The sequence below is a fragment of the Pelodiscus sinensis genome, chromosome 14 (assembly GCF_052426305.1).
Source record: "Pelodiscus sinensis isolate ZL-2025 chromosome 14, ASM5242630v1, whole genome shotgun sequence".
NCBI classification, from domain to species: Eukaryota; Metazoa; Chordata; order Testudines; family Trionychidae; genus Pelodiscus; species Pelodiscus sinensis.
Genome location: NC_143065.1, coordinates 1016271 through 1041610, shown reverse-complemented (window position 1 = coordinate 1041610; position 25340 = coordinate 1016271). Strand labels below are relative to the sequence as shown.

Below are 25340 nucleotides of genomic sequence, written 5' to 3'. Positions count from 1 at the left end.
CAAACGGAGGCAAAGATGGTAAGGTCAAAAGTATCCACTGATTTTTGTGCACCCATTATGAAACATAATAATTTGTTCACAGCATTATAAAACACTTGATATTTTCAAAGCACAGCTCCCTTTCACTTTACTTGCAGTTGTGAGTTCAAAGCAGTTCTGCTAATCAAACAGCAGGGCGCCTGCGCACACAGAAACCACCTCTGAAAAGTTTGGTTTAAGTGACTTGCTTAGTAACATGTAGGAACTCTGTGGCAGAGTAAGAATAGAATTGCGTTCTCCAAGGCAGCATTCAGTTTCCTAAACCATGAGACTTTCTCTTCCTGCGGTTCCCTGCGTCCTTCACTACACATCTTCCAAGCAGACTCCTTAGTTGCCTTTGAGGTGTTGTAGGTTCCTACCGGGAGTCTCTGTGATTCTTTGCTTATTGTCCCATTCTGGAATCCTGATGGTAAACCTATGACCCTCACTCACATTCCATTCCATTTGTTGTCTCCTGGAATTAGTTGATCCCTGTTTTCATCCCCTGGTCTTTCCCTACTGATTGAGGCATGAGTCCTGAAGAGGAAAAAAATAGCGTATTGCCTAGAGCTGGTCAAATAATTCATTGCCCCCCATTTTTTTCTCTCGCAGTTTGGGAGGAAGGGGGATGTTGACCAGAGATAAAATTGCAAAAAATGTTTACAAACCAAAAAGCCCACCCTAGTAGGTCTCCCTTGAGCAAGTATCAATTGTGATTTTTGTATATATAAATTGCCAAATTTGGGCAAGTGAAATGCACATCCTTACACAAAAACTACCTCTTGTCAATTTTTTAAATCTCTGCTCCAAAATGAGGTGACATTTAAGCTTCCCAAATAATTTTTTTAATTGCCAGAAAAACATATTTTTTACTTCACTCATTCTTGCAAATGGCTGAAATATTTAGGATGAAATTTCCCAAAAGTTTCAGCCTCAGGCACTTGGCATATAATATTTCAGCCTGACTAATTGCTTATCACTTTGTCAAATTAACTAAGAACAGGGTCTTATAATGGAAAGTGGTGGGTGATCATAAAAATAGCCGGTGGTACTCTTAACTCTGCCTATAATAATAATAAAGCACTTATATTCTGATAAACAGAAATATTAGATTGGCATGTCTCTTTATTTTTAAGTGTAAACCAGGTGAGGGATACAACATGTTGGCAAAACAACAGTAGTAAGAGCTTATTGGATCAGAGGGTGTTCAAGGTCTTGACTTTCAATGAAAGCGAGAATCCCCAAAATGAGAAATGACAGAATGTCCATAAAAGTACAGGCAGTCCCCGGGTTACGTACAAGATAGGGACTGTAGGTTTGTTCTTAAGTTGAATCTGTATGTAAGTCAGAACTGGCGTCCAGATTCAGCTGCTGCTGAAACTGACCAGCGGCTGACTACAGGAAGCCCGAGGCAGAGCGGCTCTGCCCCGGGCTTCCTGGAATTAGCCACTGATCAGTTTCAACAGCAGCTGAATCTGAACGCCTGGGACAGAGCAGCTGGGGCGCTGCCGGGTAGGTCCCCACAGCGTCGCACCTCGGTGCTGCGGGGACCAACCCAGCAGCACCCCAGCTGCTCTACCCCAGGTGTCCCCAAGTCAGGTGCTGCTGAAACTGATCAGCGGCTGATTCCAAGAAGCCCGGGGCAGAGCAACTGTGCCTCAGGCTTCCTGTAGTCAGCTGCTGGTCAGTTTCAGCAATGGCTGACTTGGGGACGCCTGGGGCAGAGCAGCTGGGGTGCTGCCAGGTTGGTCCAGTAGCGCCGAGGAGCGGCGCTGTGGGACCAACCGGCAGCGCCCCAGCTGCTCTGCCCCAGGCATCCGCGAGAAAAGCCTGGTCTGCCCGGGGGGGGGGGGGGGCGGCACACTAGCTGCGCCCCTCCCTCCCCCCAGCAGACCAGGAAGACTCAGGCGGCGGGACCGAGACGCGCCGTGGTCCAGCCGCCCGGGTCCTCCGCGTCTTTGCTCCGCGTCTCCCTGGTCTGCTGGGGCCCCCCCCAGCAGACCAGGTTGACGCGGAGCAAAGCCGCGGAGGACCCGGGCGGCGGGACCGCGGTGCATCTGGGCGGTCCCGCCGCCCGCGTCCTCCAGGGCGAGAAAAGCTCCGTTCGTAAGTACGGATCTGACATAAGTCGGATCTGCGTAACTCGGGGACTGCCTGTAACTGAATGGTGTGTCACAGGTAATCTTTGGCATGCTGATTGAGGAGCCATGGTACTGAGCAGAAATCTAGAGAAGTTGTTATTACAGTGAGTTTATAAAGAGAGTTGCTTTTTGTCTGGTTTGTGTTGAGTTCCTTATTCATATTAAGGAATATTGTTAGGACAAAGTACATATGAAAACAGATTTGTACACAATACCTCTTAGAAATACTAAATTTTCAGTAGTGCATTACAGAAAACTGTGGACTTTTTTTGCTTTGGAAGGATTCTGCTGAAACACCTCTGCATTTTAGCTGGTGCTTTCACTTCCTTTGCACTGCAGGAGACATTGTCATGAAGTCATGATCATTCATTGGTATCAGGATTATTTTCTGTGTTGACTTCAAATATGAGCAGCGGGAGTAAATGGGAGAGCAAAATAAGGCTCCTCTTCTGCTACTGAATCTGTGCAGACAGACCCTGATATCTATGCAGAGCCCTACTGACTTAAGCAGAAGTCCATACGCATGGGTATACATTTAATTCAATGGTACTCCACATAGGTGCACAGACTCAGTGATAGGATTGTGGCCCAATACTTATGCCAGTGTAGGGTTGCCAGGTGTCCGGTTTTGAACTGGACAGTCCAATATTTGAGCTTTCTGTTCAGGAAACAAATTGAGAAAATATAAATAAGAAAATATAAATAGCCAGTATTTACTAAATAAGATGTAGTGTAGATTGTGATGTAATGTCAAGTGTGTCCGGTATTTTTGTTGAAACCATCTGGCAACCCTATGCCAGTGTCCATACACAGATGATGAGAAAGCGAAGGCAAAACCAGAAAGTCAAAAAGGAGCATCTAACCCTAATTTTAGTTACCCCCAATGACTTAGCAAAAATGAGTTGCCTAGTAGAAATGTTTTTTTTAAATCATATCAAATGTCACTAGCAAGCTTAGAGCAGATTTAATTGTCAGCATAATATTCAACAAACTGAATGGACCAGGCACATCTCCAATTCAAATTTACTGACTTCAGTGGAGTCCTATCAAGTATTAATTTGGCTTACGGTCTTTCAAAATTGGCAGTGATCTCTTTTTAAAAACAATGTTGGAGTTGATAATACTTTTTCTTGTATAAACAAAACATTTGTTAGTTTATAAAAGCACTGCGTGTGAAAGTATTTTGATTTATTTTTATCTCTTGCATTAGGGCAAATGTGCTGTGTTGTATTTTCTGGTGATGACTATAAATACATGCCATAATTTTTATTGTGTTTTTGAACAATACAGCCAGATGAGACACTGAAGAGCTAGCTAATCTGAAGGGTTTCATGATTAAACATTCTTCAGACTTTTTGCCAGGTTTTCGCTAATAGAACTAACTTTAATTGGTTTCCCATTAAATGAGAAAACAGTGTGCTGTTTAAATGCCTCGAGCATGACCCAAGGTTTCTATAAATCTGTCTTAGTGAAAGGATTCTTGAATTTGGATGGACTCCTGCAGCATATTTATATAAAAATGTGACTGGGAGCAGCCAGGGTACAAAGGTAGCTAAGGATTGCAGTAAATAGCCAAGGCTAATGCCTGACTAGGCACAGTCAAAGAAGATCCCTTGGACAGCCCAATTTGCATACTTAATGGCCTCTCCATCTCACAGTGAAATGGGCACTGACAAAAAGTTGGAAAAATCCAAAAACTTACTTTTTTGTTTAATTCACTTCTTCTGGAGTGAGGAAATAGACATCTGACTATCTGATGGATCTAGGGTTTGGGAAGAGAAGCAAAAGTATAAACCCACGTAGTTTTGTGTTCTGTGGACCTGTTCCTATTTACACCAGCTGAGACGCTTTTGTTTTCATTGTCCTATTGTTAAAATACGTAATATGGAAGCTAATTTTTTTCACATGGTTTTTTATTTTCCTGGAATAAATATTTGTGCCTGTGACATTTTAGTGGGAAGCAGGAATCCTTAATACTAGGTGCAGTGGAGGCACTTTCATTGCTAGTTTTCCCACACTAGTTCTGTTGTGGACCTGCTGAACTGCCAACTACAGTGTATGCTAAATTATACACAATGGAGTGATTATGGACTATTTATCTGTGACTGAACAGAATCACGAAATTTTATGTAAGACTTGAATCTTTTTTATTTTTGTAGTGCTTTAAGTGAGGTTTCTTGACAGTGGAGGGGGCTGTGATTTAAGTTGGAAAGTGTTATTTTGGGAAAACTGGCTAAAGCAATAACAGATACATTTGCTGCATTGTCCCTGTTTCTGATGTACTGCAAAATTAATAAAGATTAGGTTCAAGCAACACTTCAAAGGCTTTGAAAGTGAATTCAAAGAACTCTTCAGTGGTGTAAAGCTGAAAGAAGCAGCAGAACAAAAAGTTTAAGGTTCCAGCTGCACTCCTGAAAAGCTGGAAACAAACTCTAATCTGGACATAGTCATTATCTGTATTGTGTTCATATAGCCAAAAGATATGTCCTGTTAATTATATTTTAGCTGCAAGGTATGCAGAAAACTTAATGAAATTGATAAGTGGAGAAAGGAAGAAAGGTGAACAACCCAGGATTGGTGGAGGAGTTAACTGGTAAAGCTGAGTCTATACAGTCAGGACTACATGCGATGCACACCAGCGTTTTTTGATGTATTGGCAAAGTAAACTACGAAACCTGCAGAAATATATTTCCATCAAGTATAACAATTTGGAGAGGTACCGTAATCTTTAAAAAGGAAAGCCCAAGAAATTGTTGATCAATTAGTTTCATTTCCACACAGAATGGAATATTCTCGCATATATTAAGAAATCAAGATTCTAAATTCTTCGGAGAAAAGAAACAGGGGTTTCATATAAATTGGGTGGTTCTGTCAGGAGTGGCTCCCAACCGAGAGTGCCAAATCAGGGCAGATTGTTACAAATTGGAGCATAAACCCCTATTGGTTGTGTGTTTCACACTTAGATTTCACCAACCAAGTAACAAGTGTGAACTCCTCGAGCCTTATGCATTCTGGTCTGTCTTGCCACCCAGGCCAATCCTGTCTTTGTGATATATGATCCCTTCTACCAAAAGTCACAATGTTCAACTCAATGTTCCCTCTGATCTTTTCCATCATGAGTGAATTTTTTCCACTCATTGCAGAATACACTTTCTATGTGCACTGCGGCATGTGTGAAACACAAACACCAGTAGAAACATAAAACCTAGCTGTGGGTGCTCTGCTAATTAATTGGGCAGCATCTGAATCTCTCCTGAGCATCTGCACAAGTGCAGTTTACTCCCATTCCTAAAGGACCAGTCACTTACCCAAGGTCAATATTACCTCTGTCTTGCTTAAAAAACAACACTTGTAGCCAATCCTCAAATAAAGGGAAGATTTATTAACTAGGAAAAAGCATCGAGAGATATTTACAAGGTTAAAGCTGATAAACATACACTCTCAAATGACACTGTTGTAAGTATAAAAAAGAAATAGAAGCTGCCTTAATGTGCAAACTGTGTGTACCTGTAAGCTCAAATGTAGATTCCACTCGGAAAATGTAGCCTTTGGGATATTCATGTGAGCCAGAGCCTGGGCACTATATCAGAGCAAAAGTTTAAACAACCAACCAACTACCCCTCACCAATCAATACTCACGGTTTACTAGGATGAGGCCTAGCCATTAAGCTAGGCCAGGGCTTGATTGTGCTAGGCATTGCATAAATGTATAATTCAATGGGAGCAGGTGACCAAAGTCCACAGGTAAGTGAAAATTGGGTGCAGCCGTGACTATAATAGCAGGGATAAAGGAGAAACCAGGCCCCCATCTATAAAAAGGGAAATAAAGACAACCCAGGAAACTACAGACCAGTCAGCTTAACTTCTGTGCCAGGAAAGATAATGGAGCAAATAATTGATGGAGCAAATAATTAAGGAATCCATCCGCAAACATCTGGAAGATAATAAGGTCATAGGGAACGGCCAAAATGGATTCGTAAAGGACAGATCATGCCAAGTCAACCTGATAACTTTCTTTGATAGGATAACAAGCCTTGTGGATAAGGGGGAAACAGTAGATGTGGTATACCTAGCCTTTAGTAAAGCATTTGATACAGTCTCACATGACCTTCTTATCAATAAATTAGGGAAATACAACCTAGATGGGGCTGCTATAAGGTGGGTGAATAATTGGCTGGATAACTATTCTCAGAGAGAAGTTATCAATGGTTCACAGTCATGCTGGAAGGGTGTTAAAACCAGGGTTCTGCAGGGATCAATTTTGGGACCAGTTCTGTTCAATATTTTCCTCAATGATACAGATAATGACATAGAGAGTAAGCTTATAAAGTTTGCGGATGATACCAAGTGCTTTGAAGGATAGGGTCATAATTAAAAATGGTCTGGACAAACTTGAGAAATGGTCTGAGGTAAATAGGATGAAGTCAATAAGGACAAATGCAAAGTGTTCCACTTAGGGTACGTCTACACAGCACGTTTATTTCAAAATAAGCAATTTCAGATTTTTTCCACCAAATAGCTTATTTTGAAATAGCACGTCTACACTACAGGAAAGCCTCAAAATTAGTCTGAGGCAGGCTTCCCTAATGTGGACCTGCTACCTCGATTTAGAGCCCCAGGAGGCACTGGGCAGTAATTACTATGAATGGCCCTGGAGAGGAGCTATTTTGAAATAGCAGCAGTGGAGCTGCTATTTCAGAATTGGCATTACTCCTCGTGGAATGAGGTTTACAGAAGTCAGAATAATCTGTCTGTTATTTTGAAATAATGGAATTGCTGTTTAGACGCTTGCATTATTATTTCAAAATAACGTCAGTACATGCACCCTTAGGGAGGAACACTCAGTTTCACATCTACAAAATGGGAAGTGAGTGTCTAGGAAGGAGTACTCTGAAAAGGGATCTAGGGATGATAGTGGGCCACAAGCTGAACATGAGTCAACAGTGTGACACTGTTGCCAAAAAAAAAAAAAAAAAAGCAAACATCATTCTGAGATGCATTAACAGGAGTGTTGTGAGCAAGGCACAAGAAGTCATTCTGCTCTATTCTGCACTGACAAAGCGTCAACTGGAGTATTATATCTCGTTCTGGGCACCACATTTTAGGAATGATGTGGAAAAATTGGAGAAGGTCCAGAAATGAGCAACAAATATTATTAAAGGTCTAGAAAACATGACCTATGAGGGAAGACTGCATGAATTGGGTCTGTTTAATTTGGAAAATAAAAGCCTGAGAGTACTTAAAAGGGTGTTATAAGGAGGATGGAAAATTATCCTCCTTCGCTTCTACTGATAGGACAAGAAGCAATGGGCTTAAATTGCAGATATGGAGGTTTAGATCGGACATTAGGAAAAACTTCCTAGCTGTCATGATGGTTAAGCACTGGCATACATTGCCTAAGAAGGTTGTGGAATCTCCATCCTTGGAGACATTCAAGAGCAGGTTGGATAGGCATCTATCAGGGATGATCTAGATGTTGCTTGGTCCTGCTATGAGTGCATGGGATTGGACTTGATAACCATTCAAGGTCCCTTCCAGTTATAGTATTCTAGGACTCTTTATGGCAGTTTCTGCCCCAAAGAGCATAAACATTTGAAATCCAAAGGACCCATGTCCAGAATGGTTGAACTACTGCGAATTCAATCTCAAAAGATAGATTGCAGGATCTTCATTTTACTTTTTGTGTTATGTTTGTCTTATGTTTGTGTTCTGGGAAAATGAAGATTGAGATATAGAATACTGTACAAACACCTTCAAAGAAACATTGTCAAGAAAAGACTATTCATGTTGTTATCTGAAGGTAGTTTAAAGAGAGAGAGGGGAAATGGCCTATTGCTTAAATTGGAAAGAATTAGACTAGGTAACTTGATAAGGTAGCTGTTCCTTTCCATCTACCACGAAGCTCAGATTTGACTTTAGGAATATGGCTCAAATAGGGAGAGGCTAGGCATGGCAATAGGCTGTTGAAAGTTATAGTGCCAACACTGTTAGTGTTGTTGCTGAAATTGGAATTCTGTATGGAAGTGCTGAATTGATTGAACTGAAACATTCTAAATATTAATGTTTGCCCTGTCAGTGACTTTATGATTTACAGAAGGACAAGACTGAATAAGGAAGAGGCTGATGATGTGTGAGCATGTTAAAACATTATGATACGTATCTGGAAAACATGCTAAGCATGCCAGAATTTCAACCTGTGTAGAATGTTAATGTCTAACTTTCGCTTTTCCTTTTTCCTTTTTAATCTTTTAATTGGTGACTAAAATGGAGCTAATACTTCATGGGTATTTTATGTATGGATAAAATATATTTAAATACATTCAGTAGATCTTATGTGGAAACTGTTTTTAAGTGAATAGAAAGGAAATTGAAAGCTTTCATCTGAAATCAGGACTCCGGTTGAGGTGTCTAGTGTATTAAATATGGTTTGAAAAGCAATAAATATACCGTGAAAAATAAGCTTTCTAATTAAAAAAAAATTAGGCAAACATCTCTTGATTTAAGGATTCAGTTGTTTGTGTGATTTACTGGTGAAATATAGAATCATATAATACTAGAACTGTAACGGAGCTCAATAGATCATAAAGTCCAGTCTCCTGCCCTCATGGTAGGAACAAGCAGAGTCTATATCATCCCTGATAGATATCTGTCTAACCTGCTCTTAAATATCTCCAGTAATGGAGATTCCACAAGCTCCCTAGGCAATTTATTTCAGTATTTAACCACCCTGACAGTTAGGAAGTTTTTCCTAATGTCTAACCTAAACCTCCCCTGGTGAAGTTTAAGCCCATTGCTTCTTGTCCTATCCTCAGAGGCCAAGGAAAACAGGTTTTCCCCCCTTCTCCCTGTTATACCCTTTTAGATACCTGAAAAGGGCTATCGTGTCCCCTCTCAGTCTTCTCTTTTCTAAACTAAACAAACCCAATTCCTTCAGCCTTCTCCCATAGCTCATGTTTTCTAGACCTTTAATCATAGAACCCATTTAAAAACTGTTAGGACATACTACTAAGAGTAAACTGTCAAAGCTAATGTTTTTAAATATTTGTGGAAGAAACTAAGTAGAGTATTCTTGAAAGCAAGGAATGAATATGGGAATTTAGGACCTCACCAAAGCTGAATCCAAAGCCCATTGAGTTAAATGGAAAGAGTCCCATGGACTTTGAATAAGACCCATAGTGAGGAGGGATTTCCACTGGTTAGAGCATTAGTCTGAGAGCATTGAATCCTGCTCTGTTACAAACATCCTGTGAGACCCTAAGCAAGTCACATAGTCCCTCTCTGTATTTTAGCATGCACTATCCTCCCCAGCTCTGCATCAGTGCAATTCAGTATAGTCTGCAGTGTGGCCTCTTAGGCTACATCTACACTGCACAGTTATTTCGGAATAAAGTATTCCGGAATAGTTATTTCTAAATAGCTTATTTCAAAATAGCATGTCTACATGCAGGGAAACCTCAAAATTAGTCCAAAGCAGGATTCCTTAATTCCATTCCTTGGGCTTGGTCCTGTCTTGGGCAAGAGACTGGACTTGACGACCTCCTGAGGTCTCTTCCAGTTCTATAATTCTATGTGCTATCTCGACTGAGAGCCCCAGGAGGAATAACTTAGCATGGCCCTGGTGAGGGGCTCTTTCAAAATAGCAGAAGTGGAGCATCTACACATGCCTTATTTCAAAATAGCTATTTCGGAATAGGCAATATTCTTTATAGAATGAGGTTTACAGAAGTCGAAATAAGACATCCATTATTTCAAAATTATTTTGAAATAACAGAATTTCTATGTAGATGCTCACATAGTTATTTCAGAATAACAGCCATTATTCCAAAATAACTTTGTGGTGTAGACACACCCTTACTGAGCTTTCCCCGAGTAGGTAAAGCTACAGATGGTCAGTCATCCCAGGGGACACAGTGCCTGAAGCCCAGCCTCCGTCTGCAAGCCGAGAGTGAGAGCCAGGCCATTTGCACTATGGCCAGTGGTCCCTGATGTCCCTGGAAGTGGGAGCTGCCCCGAGACTGTGGGCATGCCCGTGTGTGTGTGTCCTGCCTCCTTCTAGAGGTGGCTTGTGGAGGGAGGGTGTCCCACCCCAGGGTCAGGAGCACAGCAGGTCTCTCCAGAGACTCTATGATCAACAGCTCAATGGTCCTCTGTCGCAGCCTGCTGGGGCCACATGCCCAGGAGCAGTACGGCACATGCTCCAATGTGCACAGGTTGCTGCGTGATCTGCGGCCAGCAAGGGCCAAGCGTGGAGTGCCTAGATCCCCCTCACTCCCTGCGTGACGGGAAAGTGATGGCACTCACAAGATGTTCCTTCCCCAGTCTTGGACGATGCCTTGGTCACCTCTGTGCTCATACTGGCCTCGTCCAGGTCCTGGGCCGCCGCCGCCTCCTCATTTCTGCCCCCAGCGAGGATGACGACAGGTGTCTCCAGCCGGAGTCTATAACTGGGGAGGGGAGGGACTGCCCCACCCCCCAGGATACAGTTGAGCACCTTAAAATAAGGGCAGGTGTGGGGCTCTGCCTCGGATCAGGAGCTGCCCTCCTTGGCCCTGGCATAAGCCTTGTGGAGCTTCTTGACCTTCATCCACACTTGTTCTCGGGTTCAGATGTGGCCTTTGCTCCCCCAGCTGTCTGCCCAGCTGCGTGCGGAGATCCCAGAGGTTTGTCTCATCCCCCCAAACCTCAGTGAGGTCCAGGTCCTCCGTACCGGACCAGGAAGGCATACGTAACTTGCAGCCCCTGGCTGGCAAGTTCCTGGGAGCTGTCTGAAGACTCCCAGGAAGCAGTGGAGGGCTGGCTGGAACCATCAGTCTGGCTCATCTTGGGCCTAAATGCTGTCAGAGGCAGTTGCAGGGTGGCTCAGGGCTGTTAGGCCTGCTGCAAGTCACAAACCCTATCTTCAGAGTCTGCATCTTTAAAGGCTCCAGGGGAGGGGGGGAATAGAGTTTTCCTGTGTGTGGACAGAGCGGTCAGCAGGATACTCTGGGTAGGGCTGGAAGCCCTCTATTTCAAAATAGCCCCATTCCCTGTCTATACAGCACCTATTCTGAAATAGCTAAAACACAGACAGAGAATTCTGATCTTGATAGCACATTGCTGTTTTTAAGGAAAGAAGATGCTGAAAAATGTCTTATTTCCATTTCTTTTGGTAGTATGTTTCCTTTTTGGAAAATAAAATAAAAATAAATAGGACTGTAGCAAAAATTAAATGGGCCACCACACAAAGGAAGTCTAGCTAGACCCCTGGATTTCACTTTATTATAAAGCATTTACTTTCTGAGAAATACATGGAAGACTATTTTTGGCTATCTCTTTTAGAAAATCCCTTCTAAATGATATTCATGAAAGACTAGGAACTCACTGAAACAAAGGTTTCAAAGCTGATGTAAATCCCCCTCCACTCCCTTATTTATATACACTGAAAGTATTTATCAGTGAACCATACTCTAGTCTGGGAAATCCAGTAGGACTGTAAGGACTAGGAAAAAGATTTTGCCAGTGACTGTCTGTCAGACAAATGAAACAGTGCCAAAATCTTAGTCAGTGGTTTAATTGCATTTAGAGGTAGTTTCAGTATCAGAACAACTCATTTATGCATTTCCAAAAGTGCATTATCCTAGTACAGCTTTGGAACAGATTTGCTACTTGCAGGCATGTGTCCAGTTTGGGAGAGTGACTGTAATTTTCTTCAACTTAGCCAAAAGATATTTAAACTGACTAAGATTTCAAGAGCAATTTAAAACCTACTTGGTTTCAAAAATTTTTTTGGAGAGATGAGGAATAAGATTAATTTTTAAATGGTACATGTGTTATCTGTTCCCCATTGATGCTGATTTGGAGGCAACAGTACAATATGAAAGTATGTCACAACTCTACATCTCAATGTAACCTTATAGTCACTTCTTGCAGATGAGGCTGTTGAGGCACAGGGTAAAGGATTCAGAAGTGGCTGTTGACTTTGGTTGCTCTGTGTGAGTTAGCTCAGAAGGGGTGCTGTATTTTTGGAAATTGGGCCTTAGGTTGAGTCTACACTAGACCTGAAAGGTTGGGTTAAGGTACACAACTGTAGCTACATAAAATATGAAGCTGGAGTAGGCTTGGTGCCATCCCATAGGCTTTCCTTACGCCTCACAACTGCAAGGAACACCAATGCTGACTCCGGAGCTGCCCTCAGAGTTTGATTTAGTGGGTCTTAACTAGATCTGCTTAATCAAACACCTAAAGATCAATCTCCGGTGTGGCAAGTGTATTGTGGAAAGGGGGCTCTAGTTTTTATTTTTCTTCAAAATATTAGAAACTTAAATATGGCACTATGATGGGGTATCTGCCCTGCACTAGCACTTTCAGGGTTAAAACCCATCCCTGAGAGAAGACTGGAGTAGTGGGGCCAGCAGTTGAGGCAGAGATGACCAATTAGGGCTGCAGGGCCTGAAGCAAGGCCCTGAGGCTTCTAGGGCTACAGGGAGGCAGCCAGGGCAGCAGAAGGCAGCACCCATTTGAACATGCTTTTTAAATATAAAGCAACACATGAGCTTTGCAATGATCCAGTGCTAAACATTATTGGAAGGACCAGAAAGCATAGGGCATCTGTCTAGGGTTGCTAGGTGTCCCGGTTTTGAACCGGACAGTCCAGTATTTGAGCTTTCTGTTCGGGAAACAAATTGAGAAAATATAAATGTCTGGTATTTTCTAAATAAGATGTAATGTAGATTGTGATGTAATGTCAAGTGTGTCCAGTATTTTTGTGGAAACCATCTGACAAACCTACATCTGTCATCAGCAGACGTTCTCATAGCATATCATGGTAGCAGTTTGACAATAACCACAAGACACATGAGAGTTGCCGTGGAGTTTTATAAGAAGCTAAAAGCTGCTTCAGTGGAGAATGTGACCCCTTCCTTGGAATATACACTTTTCAAGCTCAGATGCTCATGCTGTTCTTAAAGATTTTCTTGACTAGGCAATAATATGGATGTGTGATAAGTGGGGGCTGGGAATGGGAACCTTAAAAACTGGTTGTAGCCTTCATTGTAAGAAAACAAATAAACCATGGGAATTGATGGGGTTTTGTGGTACTGACAAATCTTGCACTTGATTTTGTAGAATCATGAATAATTTTTTGTTTGCTTATATTTTTGTAGTGACAATATTGTAGCATTTGAGCAAAGGCTATGAATGGGCTTAAGAGGACACAGAGAGCCTATGCAACTTTCATTCCTTCTTTCAGAGCACTCAGAATACCTATTTTTCAGGCTGGATGCACAAAAATATCATCTGCATCAAGTTTTATACTCTATTTTAATGTATTTCTTTATTAATAATTTATAAATGTTAATGATTTATAAATGTTATCACACTATTACAGACCTAAGCAGTGTGTATTATAGACGATTATTAGCACAACAGCTGAATGTGTTATAAATGCGTATGTGACCTTAATCTCTATAGAGAAATAAATCTTTAAAAAACAAAACAAAACAAAGAACCCGTGCAAAACTGTTGTTTCCTACCAACTCTTTTGTACATATAATAATTTACAATGATGAAAAGGAAGAAAACTACTAGCAAATGGCTTTTTCCTTCCATTACTCTGTAACATTTGGAAGTAGCCAAAACCTCATTAACAGTGTAATTCTCAGGATTGTTTTGTACAGTGTGTTTTATAATGCTTAGTCCTGTCCAAGTTTTAATGACTCAAGCGGTGGTTTTCACCATCTCCTCTGTGTAACTCTTCCATAACTTTTTAAAAAAAAGAATATTCAGTGATTTAAAAAAAAAAACCCTCCTTTTTGACATCACTAACAGTGAATATTTTGATCTTTTTACTCATACATTGTTTGTAGCTAGTAGGGAATGAGCATACAGGAAATGATTTATATGCCAGAAATACAGACAGGCAGGTGCTCTGTGCTCAAGGATGCAGAAAGAACAACAAACAAAAACAAAACCTCAAACTGTCAGATATGTGGCAAAATAATAATAGTAATAATAATTAAAAGAAAACCAGAGACATTAAAAAGTCAAACCAGAGCCTCTGCTAATATAAATTGATATTGCCTTTCTGATATTCAATGTAATGATGTTGATTTATAGCCACTGACGATCTAGCCCTTTTTATTTACCGTATTTTCCGGCGTATAAGGCGACTGGGCGTATAAGACGACCCCCTAATTTTCTAGTTAAAACATAGGTTTTCGCCTATACTCGCTGTATAAGACTACCCCCCCTTAAGAGGCCAACCGGCAGCGCCCCAGCTGCTCGGCCCTAGGGTCCACAACAAAAGCCTGGTCTGCTGGGGGGGGGGGGGGCGCAGCTAGTGTGCCCCCCCCCCCCAGCAGACCAGGGACACGGGGAGCAAAGCTGCAGCGGCAGCGGGGTGCCGCGCCTCTGAGGCTTTGCTCTGGCAGGGGCACTGGGCAGGGGCGCCGGGAGCAAAGCCGCAGCCAGAGCAAAGCCTCAGAGGCGCGGGACCCCTCCGCTTCCCCGGCTTTGCTCCCGGTGTCCCTGGTCTGCTGGAGACGGTACCCAGCAGACCAGGGACACCGGGAGCAAAGCCTCTGAGGACGCCGGCAGCGGGACAGCTGCGGCGCATCTGGGCTGTCCCGCTGCTGGCTTCCCCCGAGGCTTTGCAAAGCCGCGGAGGGGCTCGGGCAGTGGGGCAGCCTAGACGCGCCTGGGCTGCCCTACTGCCGGAACCCCTCCGCGGCTTTGCTCCGCGTCTTCCTGGTCTGCAGACCAGGGAGACGCGGAGCAGCTTTTCTCGCCCCGGAGTACACGGGCGGTGGGACCACGAGGTCCTGCAGTCCGTGTCCTCCGGGGCGAGAAAAGCCCCGTTCGTACCTGCAAGTCGGGGACTGCCTGTATGTTTATACCCCGCGTATAAGACCACCCCCGATTTTTGGGGGATGTTTTTTAGTATAAAAAGTCGTCTTATAGTATAAAAAGTCGTCTTATCTTCATTTTTAATGTTGCCTTGTTTATTCTGACATTATTATGATGTAGCTAACTCTTGTTGCAGTGAAGCGTTTCCTGATAGGGGGGTAACATCTCATCCTTACCATATCTTGGTAACTCTCAGCTGTATTTTTAGGGTGTGTAAGTATGTGTGTCATTGAATTTGTTTTAAAACAATATTTGAATTCCCTTGGAGATCTTAGATGGGTGGGGGGGGGAGGGGAAGAAATAAAAGAACAGATGGCTGTTTGGATGGAAGCATTGTTTTAGCAAGCTCATTATAGTTTACTATATCGTTTAGAGAGTTTGTACATCTGTGTCTGTCTGTCTGTCCGTCCATCTGTGAGTTCATTTGTTCAAGAACTTATCCTAAACGTAAGAGTTGGACCACCAGATTTGGCATGCAGCTTCCTCTTCTTATAACTCAAAGGCAAGGTCAAGGTTTAACTGTGTTAGGATAATGGGATGTGCATGGAATGTGATTGTTTTGCATCAAATGGACAGAAAAGGGTGTGACAGCAGGGACAGTTGTACCGAATCACCACAAGGGGACGGGAAGCATTGGGGACAGTTATATTGGGCCAGCCGTGGACTAAGGCAATGCTGGGTATGTCTTCTAGTATACTAATAAAGAGAAAGCAATTTATGACGTGGATATGACTTTGGCACAATGTAGTGTCAACTGGGAGAGAGTTAGAACATAAGAACGGCCGTACTGGGTCAGACCAAAGGTCCATCTAGCCCAGTATCCTGTCTACCGACAGTGGCCAGCACCAGGTGTCCCAGAGAGGGTGGACTGAAGACAATGATCAAGCGATTTGTCTCCTGCCATCCCTCTCCAGCCTCTGACAAACAGAGGCCAGGGACACCATTTCTGTCCCCTGGCTAATAGCCTTTTATGGACCTAACCTCCATGAAATTATCTAGCTTCTCTTTAAACTCTGTTATAGTCCTAGCCTTCACAGCCTCCTCTGGCAAGGAGTTCCACAGGTTGACTACAATGTTAGATTTCATTGTTTCCATCAGCCAAACAGATACGTGTCTGTAGACAGGGGGTAGATAATGACCAGACAGCTCCCTATGTAGTGTCTTTGGTACATTGGCTTCCATAATAAGGAAAACTTCTTCACCTGACATAAATATATGAAAAACAACACATAATTTCAGCAATATCACTAGAGTTTAGTTCTCTTCTCACTATTTTCTTCCACAATAAGGTAGATACAGATGAATGAGTTAATCAATGGCACAAGTTGTGGTCCTATTCTTTTGAAATCACTCACTTTTCACTAGAGAAACTTGACATGATGATCTGGTTCTTTGTGTGACATCCTGTTGTCTTTGTGTGAAGTACACATTCATTTTTGGTGTCTAGCAGGTTGTTTAGTTTCAAGAATAGTCAGTTGGGGCTAAGAGGCAAGTCGAAATGCCAAATAATGGAAAGAACAGAATCGCATATAGCTAGGAAGAAAAAGTAAACTGTAGATTGAATGAGTTTTGAATATAAGCTAAGAAATAACAGTGACCAGCTTTGGATGTTTCATCTAAGTGTTAGTTTCAGCTGTGTTGAATCTGTGCCCTCTAGGATTTTTCTTAAATTATCATCTGATTGAAAAAATGACAGCTCAGTAAAAAAGTTACCCCATTAAGTTCACAAAATTCATTAGTGTTTTCTTTCTTTGGATTCTTCTGATTTTCGTTTTATTGTAAATAATCATTACAATTTTTGACCAAAGCATGTTCGTTTGTTTATATTATGTCTGTTTATTTACATTTCTATGGTGCTCATCACTGTAATATCAACTTTAGGGCCATAGACGAGGGACATTTTTCTGACAAATAACGTATTTGCCAAAACAACCCACATTTTTCGTCAACCCAATTTTGTTCAGATTTGCTATGTTTTTTTGAAATAGTTTTGGCTCCAAATATTTTGGGGACTTGGATCATGGATGGTGAGCTAAACAGGGGGTTGTTTTATTTGTATTCAAAAAATCTTTTTTCAATTTTTGGATTAAGTTGGACCTGCTTTGTCACAAACATCCTGTGAGACCCTGAGCTCTCTCTGTATCTTAGTTCCCCAACTGTAAAAAGTAACTCAGATAACTTATTAACCCCAATGTGTTCATTGCCTGTTTCTGCTTGTGGAATATGGGAAAAGCTGGTCAATCCACACGGGGATTGCTCAGAGGAATATTCACTACTTGCTTTTGCCAGTGAGGCCCCCCTCACACAAAGACCTTTACTGGAGAACTGATGTTTTTGACTGCATAGAACAGCCACAATTCCTGAGTGTGCTTCTAATTCCTAGCCTTGTAGAAAAGATGCCTCCTGTAATGTATTCTTTTGGATATAAGCTTGGGAACATCTTTATTAGATACGTTTTTAAAAATACTTAAGGAAGAAATTGATGATAATCTCACTTGAATCATAACACCCATGTTCTTTGTTGTAATAGATGTGTCCTGAAAGCAGCAGAAATATCAGAGAGGTACAATGTGCATCATACAACAACAAACCATTTATGGGTCGACTTTATGAATGGGAACCTTTTGAAGAAGGTAAGAAGACAAATCCATTTTATGGTTATTACGTGTAGTACATTTTGGAAAGGAAAACATCTTTAACCTAAGACATATCAGCAGATCATATCTTTCCTTAAATCCTGTTGACCTTCTTCTCTATCCACTCTAGGTATATATGACTGATAAAAGTATAACACCAATATTCCCCAGTTACCTCCTTAATTAATGCTACTAGAGGGCATTAATTTTAACTTCTGTACACTTCTGTTTTCTTATATTTGGGGGCTATGTTCTCAACTGTTGTAAACAGAGTGTCTTGCCATTTAAGTAAGGGAAGCCCATGGTTCTTATGTGTCCTATTCAAAATCCTTGGGATAATTCTCTTTCTATAATCATCTCAGTAGCTGATGTGGTGAATAGCAGAGGATAGACATGCTAAGAGTTTGCCCAGCTGGGAATTGAACTGAACACTCTGTGATAAAAAGCAGCAGTTTATTAGTGGGATACCATTCAGAGTAGGGAGATGGCTCAGCAGTGAGAGGGCTAGATTAACTGTCTTTTAGAGAAGCTTTTTTCCTTTAACTGTGAGGTCACAATTATTTTATTTATTCATTGTTGTATGAGCAATGTTTGGGCCTGCCTTTGACGAGATATGTTCTTATCACCGCATAAATATTGATGGTATATATAGAAAGGTATTCTTCAAATATTTCTTTGTGGGCTGTCTAGTTCACGTTATGCTTTATTAACTGTGTCAAAAAAGCGATAAAGATGTCAGTGGAGCAAAGAGAACTCAAGCGTAGAGAAGTATATGCACCATCAGGGCATGATCCTTACTGCTGATTGCTGGTAAAACAGCTGGAGAGGCCTAAAAGGGCTTTGTATCTGGTCGGAGGAGGATTTCTCAGGTTGCAGAAATTGTGGAAGACGACTGGTTGGCTCCTTTTGAAGAACCTCTCATACAACCTCTCATAATGTAGGTGGTATCTCAGAGAGTGGACTGGACCACTATGGAGTTTCTAGACCGTGGTATGGGACCATTATGGTCCAGCTTCTGGAGCAGCTCTGGAATACAAGGGAACAAAGAAGGCTTAAAGTCATCACTGCCCCCCTTCCCATGGGCTATATTTTCTGTGTGCACCCCTGAAAGTAGCAGAGACTGTCACCATGAAATATTAAATTGGGAGGAAGTTAAGAAGAATTTGCTGAGTTATCCATTTGCTTCTTTTAGATTCTTTTAAATCATTATCTCATGCCCCTCATTCTGCCTGTTCTCAGTCCTGTGATATTCCTGTCACTTGGATTGCGGTAGCACTGCCAAACATGCAGTAAAGAGATGGAAACTCACAATCTAGAGAAAATAATGTATTTAGAGGTTGTGATTTTAATTAGATTTTTTTTCCTTACTAGCTGAGCCCCCTGCTTCAACTGCCCCTTCTTCAACATAATGAAACACTGAGCCGTAGAAGTCGTATGCTATGCCACAGCCAGATTAACTTGCATAGATAGCTTTTTAGTAGCTTAATCTACTTTACTGGATACTGTAACCCTCTCTTTTGGATAATGCCTGCAAGAATTTCTCTCTGGGTGTGTCTAGACTACAGGGTTTTCTCGAAAAAAGTAGCCTTTTTTTGAAAAAACTTCACCTGCATCTTGACTGCAGCCACGTTCTTTCGAAAGTAAATCGAAAGAACGCTGTCGTTTTTTCAGCCGCAGTAAACCTCGCATTACAAGGAATAGTGCCTTTTTTTGAAAGTACTCTTTTGGAAAAAAGGTGCTATTGAATGCAAACTGTGCTTTTTCGAAAGAGAATGTCTAGACTCGCTTTTGAAAAAGCGGCTCGCAGTCTAGACGTAGCCTCTCTGCCTTTGGCTTTTCTATCAAAATGGCAGGTTCCAGTGGAGCTGTCTATTACAGTCTTTAATGCAAAGAGGTATTTTTACTTTCTCGCTCTGCCCCTTTAAGATCAGTGACAAGTTTTGCCCGTTCATGCATGTCTTCCATTTAAAGATCTTTTGTGGTTTCTAGTTAAATTCTCTGGACTGAATCTACTAATTAGCTACTTAGGCATGTTTTACTTTGAGTAATCTCAGTTCAGCTCTGTGCTGTTGTAGAGAGAAGTTATTTCATGTTGATGTTTAATAATGTTTTAACTGCAGGTTGGACCTCCCTGGACTAGCAGCCTCGGGACCTGACTGGTCCCAGGTGAGGGCTTTACCAGACCAAGAGAGGTCATTTCAGGCCACCTGCTGCCGCCCCCCTCTACCGGGCTCCCCACACAGTCCAGCTGAGCTGCGTACCAGCTCACGCCCCCCACACCTCACAGTCCAACTGAGCCACTTGCTGGCTCCTGAGCCCCCGCCGAGACTCTCTAGAACATTCATGGTCATGCCAGATGACAGATGTTGCCAGACCAGAGAATCCTGGATTTTGAGGCGCAACCTGTAATGAATTGTGTCTGAGAAGCACTGTCAATTGAGACTCACAAATATTCCTTACTTGGTGTAGGAAAGTTCGTTTACTAGGTAGCCACTAGATTGAATTATAAAAATCTCCTGCATAATAGTATTAACAATAATAATACATAAATACAAGTGGTGCATTTTCAAATTTCAGTTTCTTCTTGGGTTGTAATTCTGCACCCCTCATGTTGAGTTAGGGACATGAGAAGACCCACTGAAATACTATAGACTCCGAATTGGAAGACTGGGGCCTTAATTTGTAAAAGGCCTGTTTTTAAATGCTAATGTACTAGGACAGAATATGCTGAAATACATGTTCAGGGAATGAAAGTTTTCAAGTGAGTGAAAGACATTTTTCTTTCTTTCCTACTGAAATAAGATATATTTTAATGGAAGTCCTCTTCCTTACTATCCTTCCCACTACAATCTGCATTTGAAAAAAAAATATGGTGCAATTAGGGAATGAGTCTTAGAACTTCATGGCTGACCATTGCTAAGATCTAGGGCTGTCAATTGCCCTGAGTTAATGCCTGCGATTAATGCAGGACAGGATTAACGTGTTAATTTTTTTAACACATTAATCATAGGTGTTAATGCTACAGTGCCCCTTTGAAGTTCTGCTCTGGTGCTTCAAAGGGGCTTTGCAACAGCGGAGCCGGAGATCATGTGGAGTCCCCAGCTGATCCCAGGCTCCATTCAGCACTGCCCCGTTGAAACACCTCTGTGGCATTTCAAAGGGGAGCCGCAAGTGATTAATCGTGCAATTAAATTTTTAATAGCTTGACAGCCCTACTAAGAACAATATATTTAAAAGAGATGATGTTGCTGCTGTTAGATTTGAAGACTGTAAAAATGCAGAGGTGATAATTTGTGACTCCTTTGGAGGTGAACATGTGGGCCTGCTGATATGGAATACAAATCAACCTGCTGCATAGTGTCCCACACCTGGCACTGTGCAGAAAACAAGCCCCTAGTTGGAGCACTCAGCTCACCAATAGCCTGGCTGGCAGGCTCCTTCCTTCCCCTGCTGCCTCTGGCTGGGTGGCATCCAAGGAAAGCCCAAGACTCTCCAGCCTTGGGCTCTGGCTAGGTGGAGCCAAGCCCTGCATGTGCCAAAGCCTCGCACAGTGCTGGCACAGTGGCTCTGGAGTGGTGAGGGGAGTGATTTCCAGCCTCTTCACACCCTGAAGTTGCAGGCTCCACAGCAGCTCCCCCAGACAGAAACTTAGCACCCTCTTCATATGCTTCAAAGTCCTGCCCCAGAGAGCGAGGGGCTGCTCCATCTCCAAAGCACCCTTTCCTGATGACCCACTTCTCTTCCTGGATTGGCTGATGTCTCTGAGGATAGTTTCCCTGCATCTGGGGGCACAATGCAGGCTTAGGGTTTAACTCCTTCCTGCCCCCAGTGTAGCCAGGGGACAGAAGGCAGCAGGGCTATGTTAGTGCCCCTCAGCTGTCTGGAGGTGTTAATTGCCTTTTTGACTGTGCTGGCAGGAGAGAAGAAATGAGCTTTGCAAAGACAAAGGCCAGGCCATCCCTCCCCCCACCTCCCCAGTCCCCTGTGGCTGGATGCATAGTGCTAAAAGCTGCTGCTGGCCACATTCTGGTGTGAACCCTGACAGAAATCTGCCCCCTCCATGAATTGCCTCAGGCAGGCATGGAACCCTGCACCAGGAGAGGTGGAGCCCAGTCCCAGTCCCAGGTATGGAGGGTGGATATCATGGGGCAGGGTGGCAGGTTAGTTGGTTCCCTCCCCCCAGTCCCCACCTTGCATGATATAGGTGTATGGAAAGATGTGTATGTGAGTGGGGGTATGGGGACATGTGTATCACCCTCCCCGTGTGAACCCTGAAGCCTTAAAGATAAGAAAGTAAATAAAAATAATCTAGCTACTACGCAATATTTCTTTTTAACAGGGGTTCAGTCAACTTATTGTTAATTCGATGTTTATACTGCGTAGTTCTGATTGCTTGCCATTCAATTTGCTTGACCAGGAGTAATTTTACCAAGTGTCCTGTATTCATCACTCTGTCATCCCACAGGAAAAAAATGTTTATATATATATAGAGAGAGTAATTTTTAAATGGCTTGATGTTCTTATTATACTCATCCTTTTACTCAGACTTTTCCCTTACAACCTGGCCTTACATCCATTTTGTGCCACTGTTTCTCCAACATCCACTAGTATTTTTCATTATAGAGTCTAAATTGATAGAGTTTATAGTCCATTTAATATTGTTTTTAATAAAGACAGAAGTTTGTGTTGGAGCAGCAGCATATGAAATATGGTTTAGAACTGCAGCTGTACCAGTCTAAACAAGGGAGAAATAAAAAGGGTATTTTTTCAGAAATAATACTAATTATACATAACTCCACTGTCAAAGCTGGGTTGTAAATCATGGGTTTGCTGTCCGCACTGCTCCAACATAAACACTAAGGGCAAAATGCTCCCCCAAATCCTTCTGCATATAATTGTGCAATGCAGGGGAGTGAAGGAAATGGTGCTGGCTATGTGTCAAATCCCTGAGTTGTCTCTGCTAGCTCAGAGCAGAATGAGACAGGGCTGCTGTGGAGAAAGGACTGGGGGAGACAGAGGAAAAGGTGTAAGTAGCACCTCCTCAGAGCAACAGTGACACACTGCGTACTAGTGATAGAAATGTAGCCGTGTTAGTCTGGGGTAGCTGAAGCAAAATGCAGGACAATGTAGCACTTTAAAGACTAACAAGATGGTTTATTAGATGATGAGCTTTCGTGGGCCAGACCCACTTCCTCAGATCAAATAGTGGAAGAAAGTAGTCACAACCATATATACCAAAGGGATACAATTAAAAAAAATGAACACATATGAAAAGGACAAATCACATTTCAGAACAGGAGGGGGATGCGGGGGGGGGGGGGGAAGGAAGGTAAGTGTCTGTGAATTGACGATATTAGAGGGGGGAGAATTCACAGACACTTACCTTCCCCCCCCCCCCCCCCCCGCATCCCCCTCCTGTTCTGAAATGTGATTTGTCCTTTTCATATGTGTTCATTTTTTTTAATTGTATCCTTTGGTATATATGGTTGTGACTACTTTCTTCCACTATTTGATCTGAGGAAGAGGGTCTGGCCCACGAAAGCTCATCATCTAATAAACCATCTTGTTAGTCTTTAAAGTGCTACATTGTCCTGCATTTTGCTTCACACTGCGTACTGTATGCTGTTAATGGTAGCATATGCACAAGGATATGTGGCCAGACCCTTAAGCTCCTGTATCATTCGAGTTGCCAACTTTCTAATCACACAAACCCAAACATCGTTGCCCCACCCCTTCTCACTACATCTCTCTTCCTCGTTTTCCCACACTATCTCCAGCCTGGGCAGAAGTTGGGGTGCAGGAAGGGATGCGGACTCTGGCTGGAAGGTGTGAGCTCCAGCATAAGGGCAGAAATGTGTGGCTCAGTGTACAGGAGGGGGCTCAAGGCTGGGGCAGTGGGTTGGGGTGCTGGGTGGGGTGTGGGCTGTGGTAGGATGTGCTCCTCAGGCCGCTCCCAGAAGCAGCTGGAATGTCTGGCTCCTAGGCAGAGGGACTGGGAGCTTGGTGCAAGACACCACCCTTGCAATTCACATTGACCACCCTTCCTGGCTAATGAGGGCTATAAGTCAAGTGCTTGAGATGTGGGCATTGTGCAGAGGCCCCATGGATGTCCCTACGGCTAAGAGCTGGACATACCAGCCAGATCCAGGAGCTGTGCAGTCCTCTGCCCTTAGCCACAGGGCCTCTCCCTCCCCGCTTCCTGCTGTCTCAGGGAGGCGGAAGCCACAAGGGAATTGAAGGTGTTTAGAGACAATATTGATGGTGGGCTGGAACTGCAGAGCAGCTGTACTGGTGCTTTCTGACCTCTGGAGGATTCTTCCCTTAGACACTTGTGGCGTGTTCATATGCAAGAGTTTGTGCAGAAGAGAGGGTTTGGGCCTGAAAGGAAACCATGTCATCTCCCCCACACCAAAAGGGAGATGGCCTTTGGAGACTGTGATGGGGTAGGAAGACCCCACACTAGATTGGGAGGCGTGAAAACCCTCTGGGTGGAGGAAGTCCCGCCCCTTCAAGCAGACTGGGCATGCTACAAGTGCTGGGGCAGTATAAAAGGCCAGGGAACAGCCCAATCTGGACTGGTAGTGAAGGGAAAGGTTCCCTAGATGGAACTCCAGTGCTGTTACAGCCCGTGATCTAGAGAGAGGGAGCTGAAAGGCCGAAAGGCAGCGACTGCTCAACCCCTATGGAGATCCAGGGAGAAACCACAGCTGGGGAATGGGGAGACCTAATGGCTACATGGGATGATGCCCAGATGGAACCAGTAGGGTTGCAGGAGCTGCCCCTCCCACCCAAGTATCCTCTGTGCATTTTGGCCGGAGTCCCCGCTGAAAGGGAGTAGTAAGCAACCTCTATGCTCATAGGACCCTGGTTCAGGACCCGTTGGAGCAGGGTGTGCCCACATCCCCCCTAACAGGGGCAAAACCCTGACTCATTGACTCTGGCCATTAGGCCTTACTGCCCTGCAATCAGAGGTACTTAATGACTCTGGCCATTTGGCCTTATTGCCCTACAACTAGCGGCACTTATTAACTCTGGACATTGGGCTCTACTGCCCTACAACCAGGGACACTCACTGGTTCGGGCTATCAGGCCCTACAGCCCTGAATTATGGGAACCTCTCTGACTCTGGCCATCAACCCCTAGTATCCTGGGGTCAAGGACATCTGTTGATTGTGACTAGTAGACCATTAACCCTGTGGAGCAGACTACTGGTGGACTGAGAGCCCTGTACAGGGGAAAAGAAGTTATGGACTAGCGAGTGGTTTGGGAGTCCTGTGACTGATCAAGTGCGGTGACCACGCATCGAAATAGCCTTAGCCACCGCAGAGCCCCATTGACTAAATTTTATGAAGTTTTATCCTTAGATCCAACCAATTAGCAAAGACTAGTGATCTTAGAATGCTCCTTCCTGGTAATGCTGCACATTTGCTAAATGCTTTGTTTTTTGAACTACAGTTAGTCTGCACTTGAGAGCTTTGCTGCACAACCCATTCCTAGCTATATTAGGAAACTCCATTTAGTTAAATGACCAACATCCCCATTGCTGACTTCTGCCTTGCTACCACTTTGTGTTACCACATACCCTTCAGGATCACTGAGTTGCTTGCTTCCACCTCTTTAATCTGGGAAGGATCTGGGAAGAGAAATTAAAAAGACTTGGACT

The 25340-nt window shown here is 43.2% G+C and overlaps 1 protein-coding gene across 1 annotated transcript in view; it reads left to right on the top strand.

The window, feature by feature from the left end:
* THSD4 (thrombospondin type 1 domain containing 4) overlaps window positions 1-25340 on the top strand; it is a 687220-nt gene that overhangs the window by 141868 nt on the left and 520012 nt on the right. The window contains exon 6 of the mRNA XM_075897743.2: window positions 17572-17674. Coding sequence (XP_075753858.2) covers window positions 17572-17674 — 103 coding nt within the window. The remainder of the gene's footprint in view (window positions 1-17571; window positions 17675-25340) is intronic.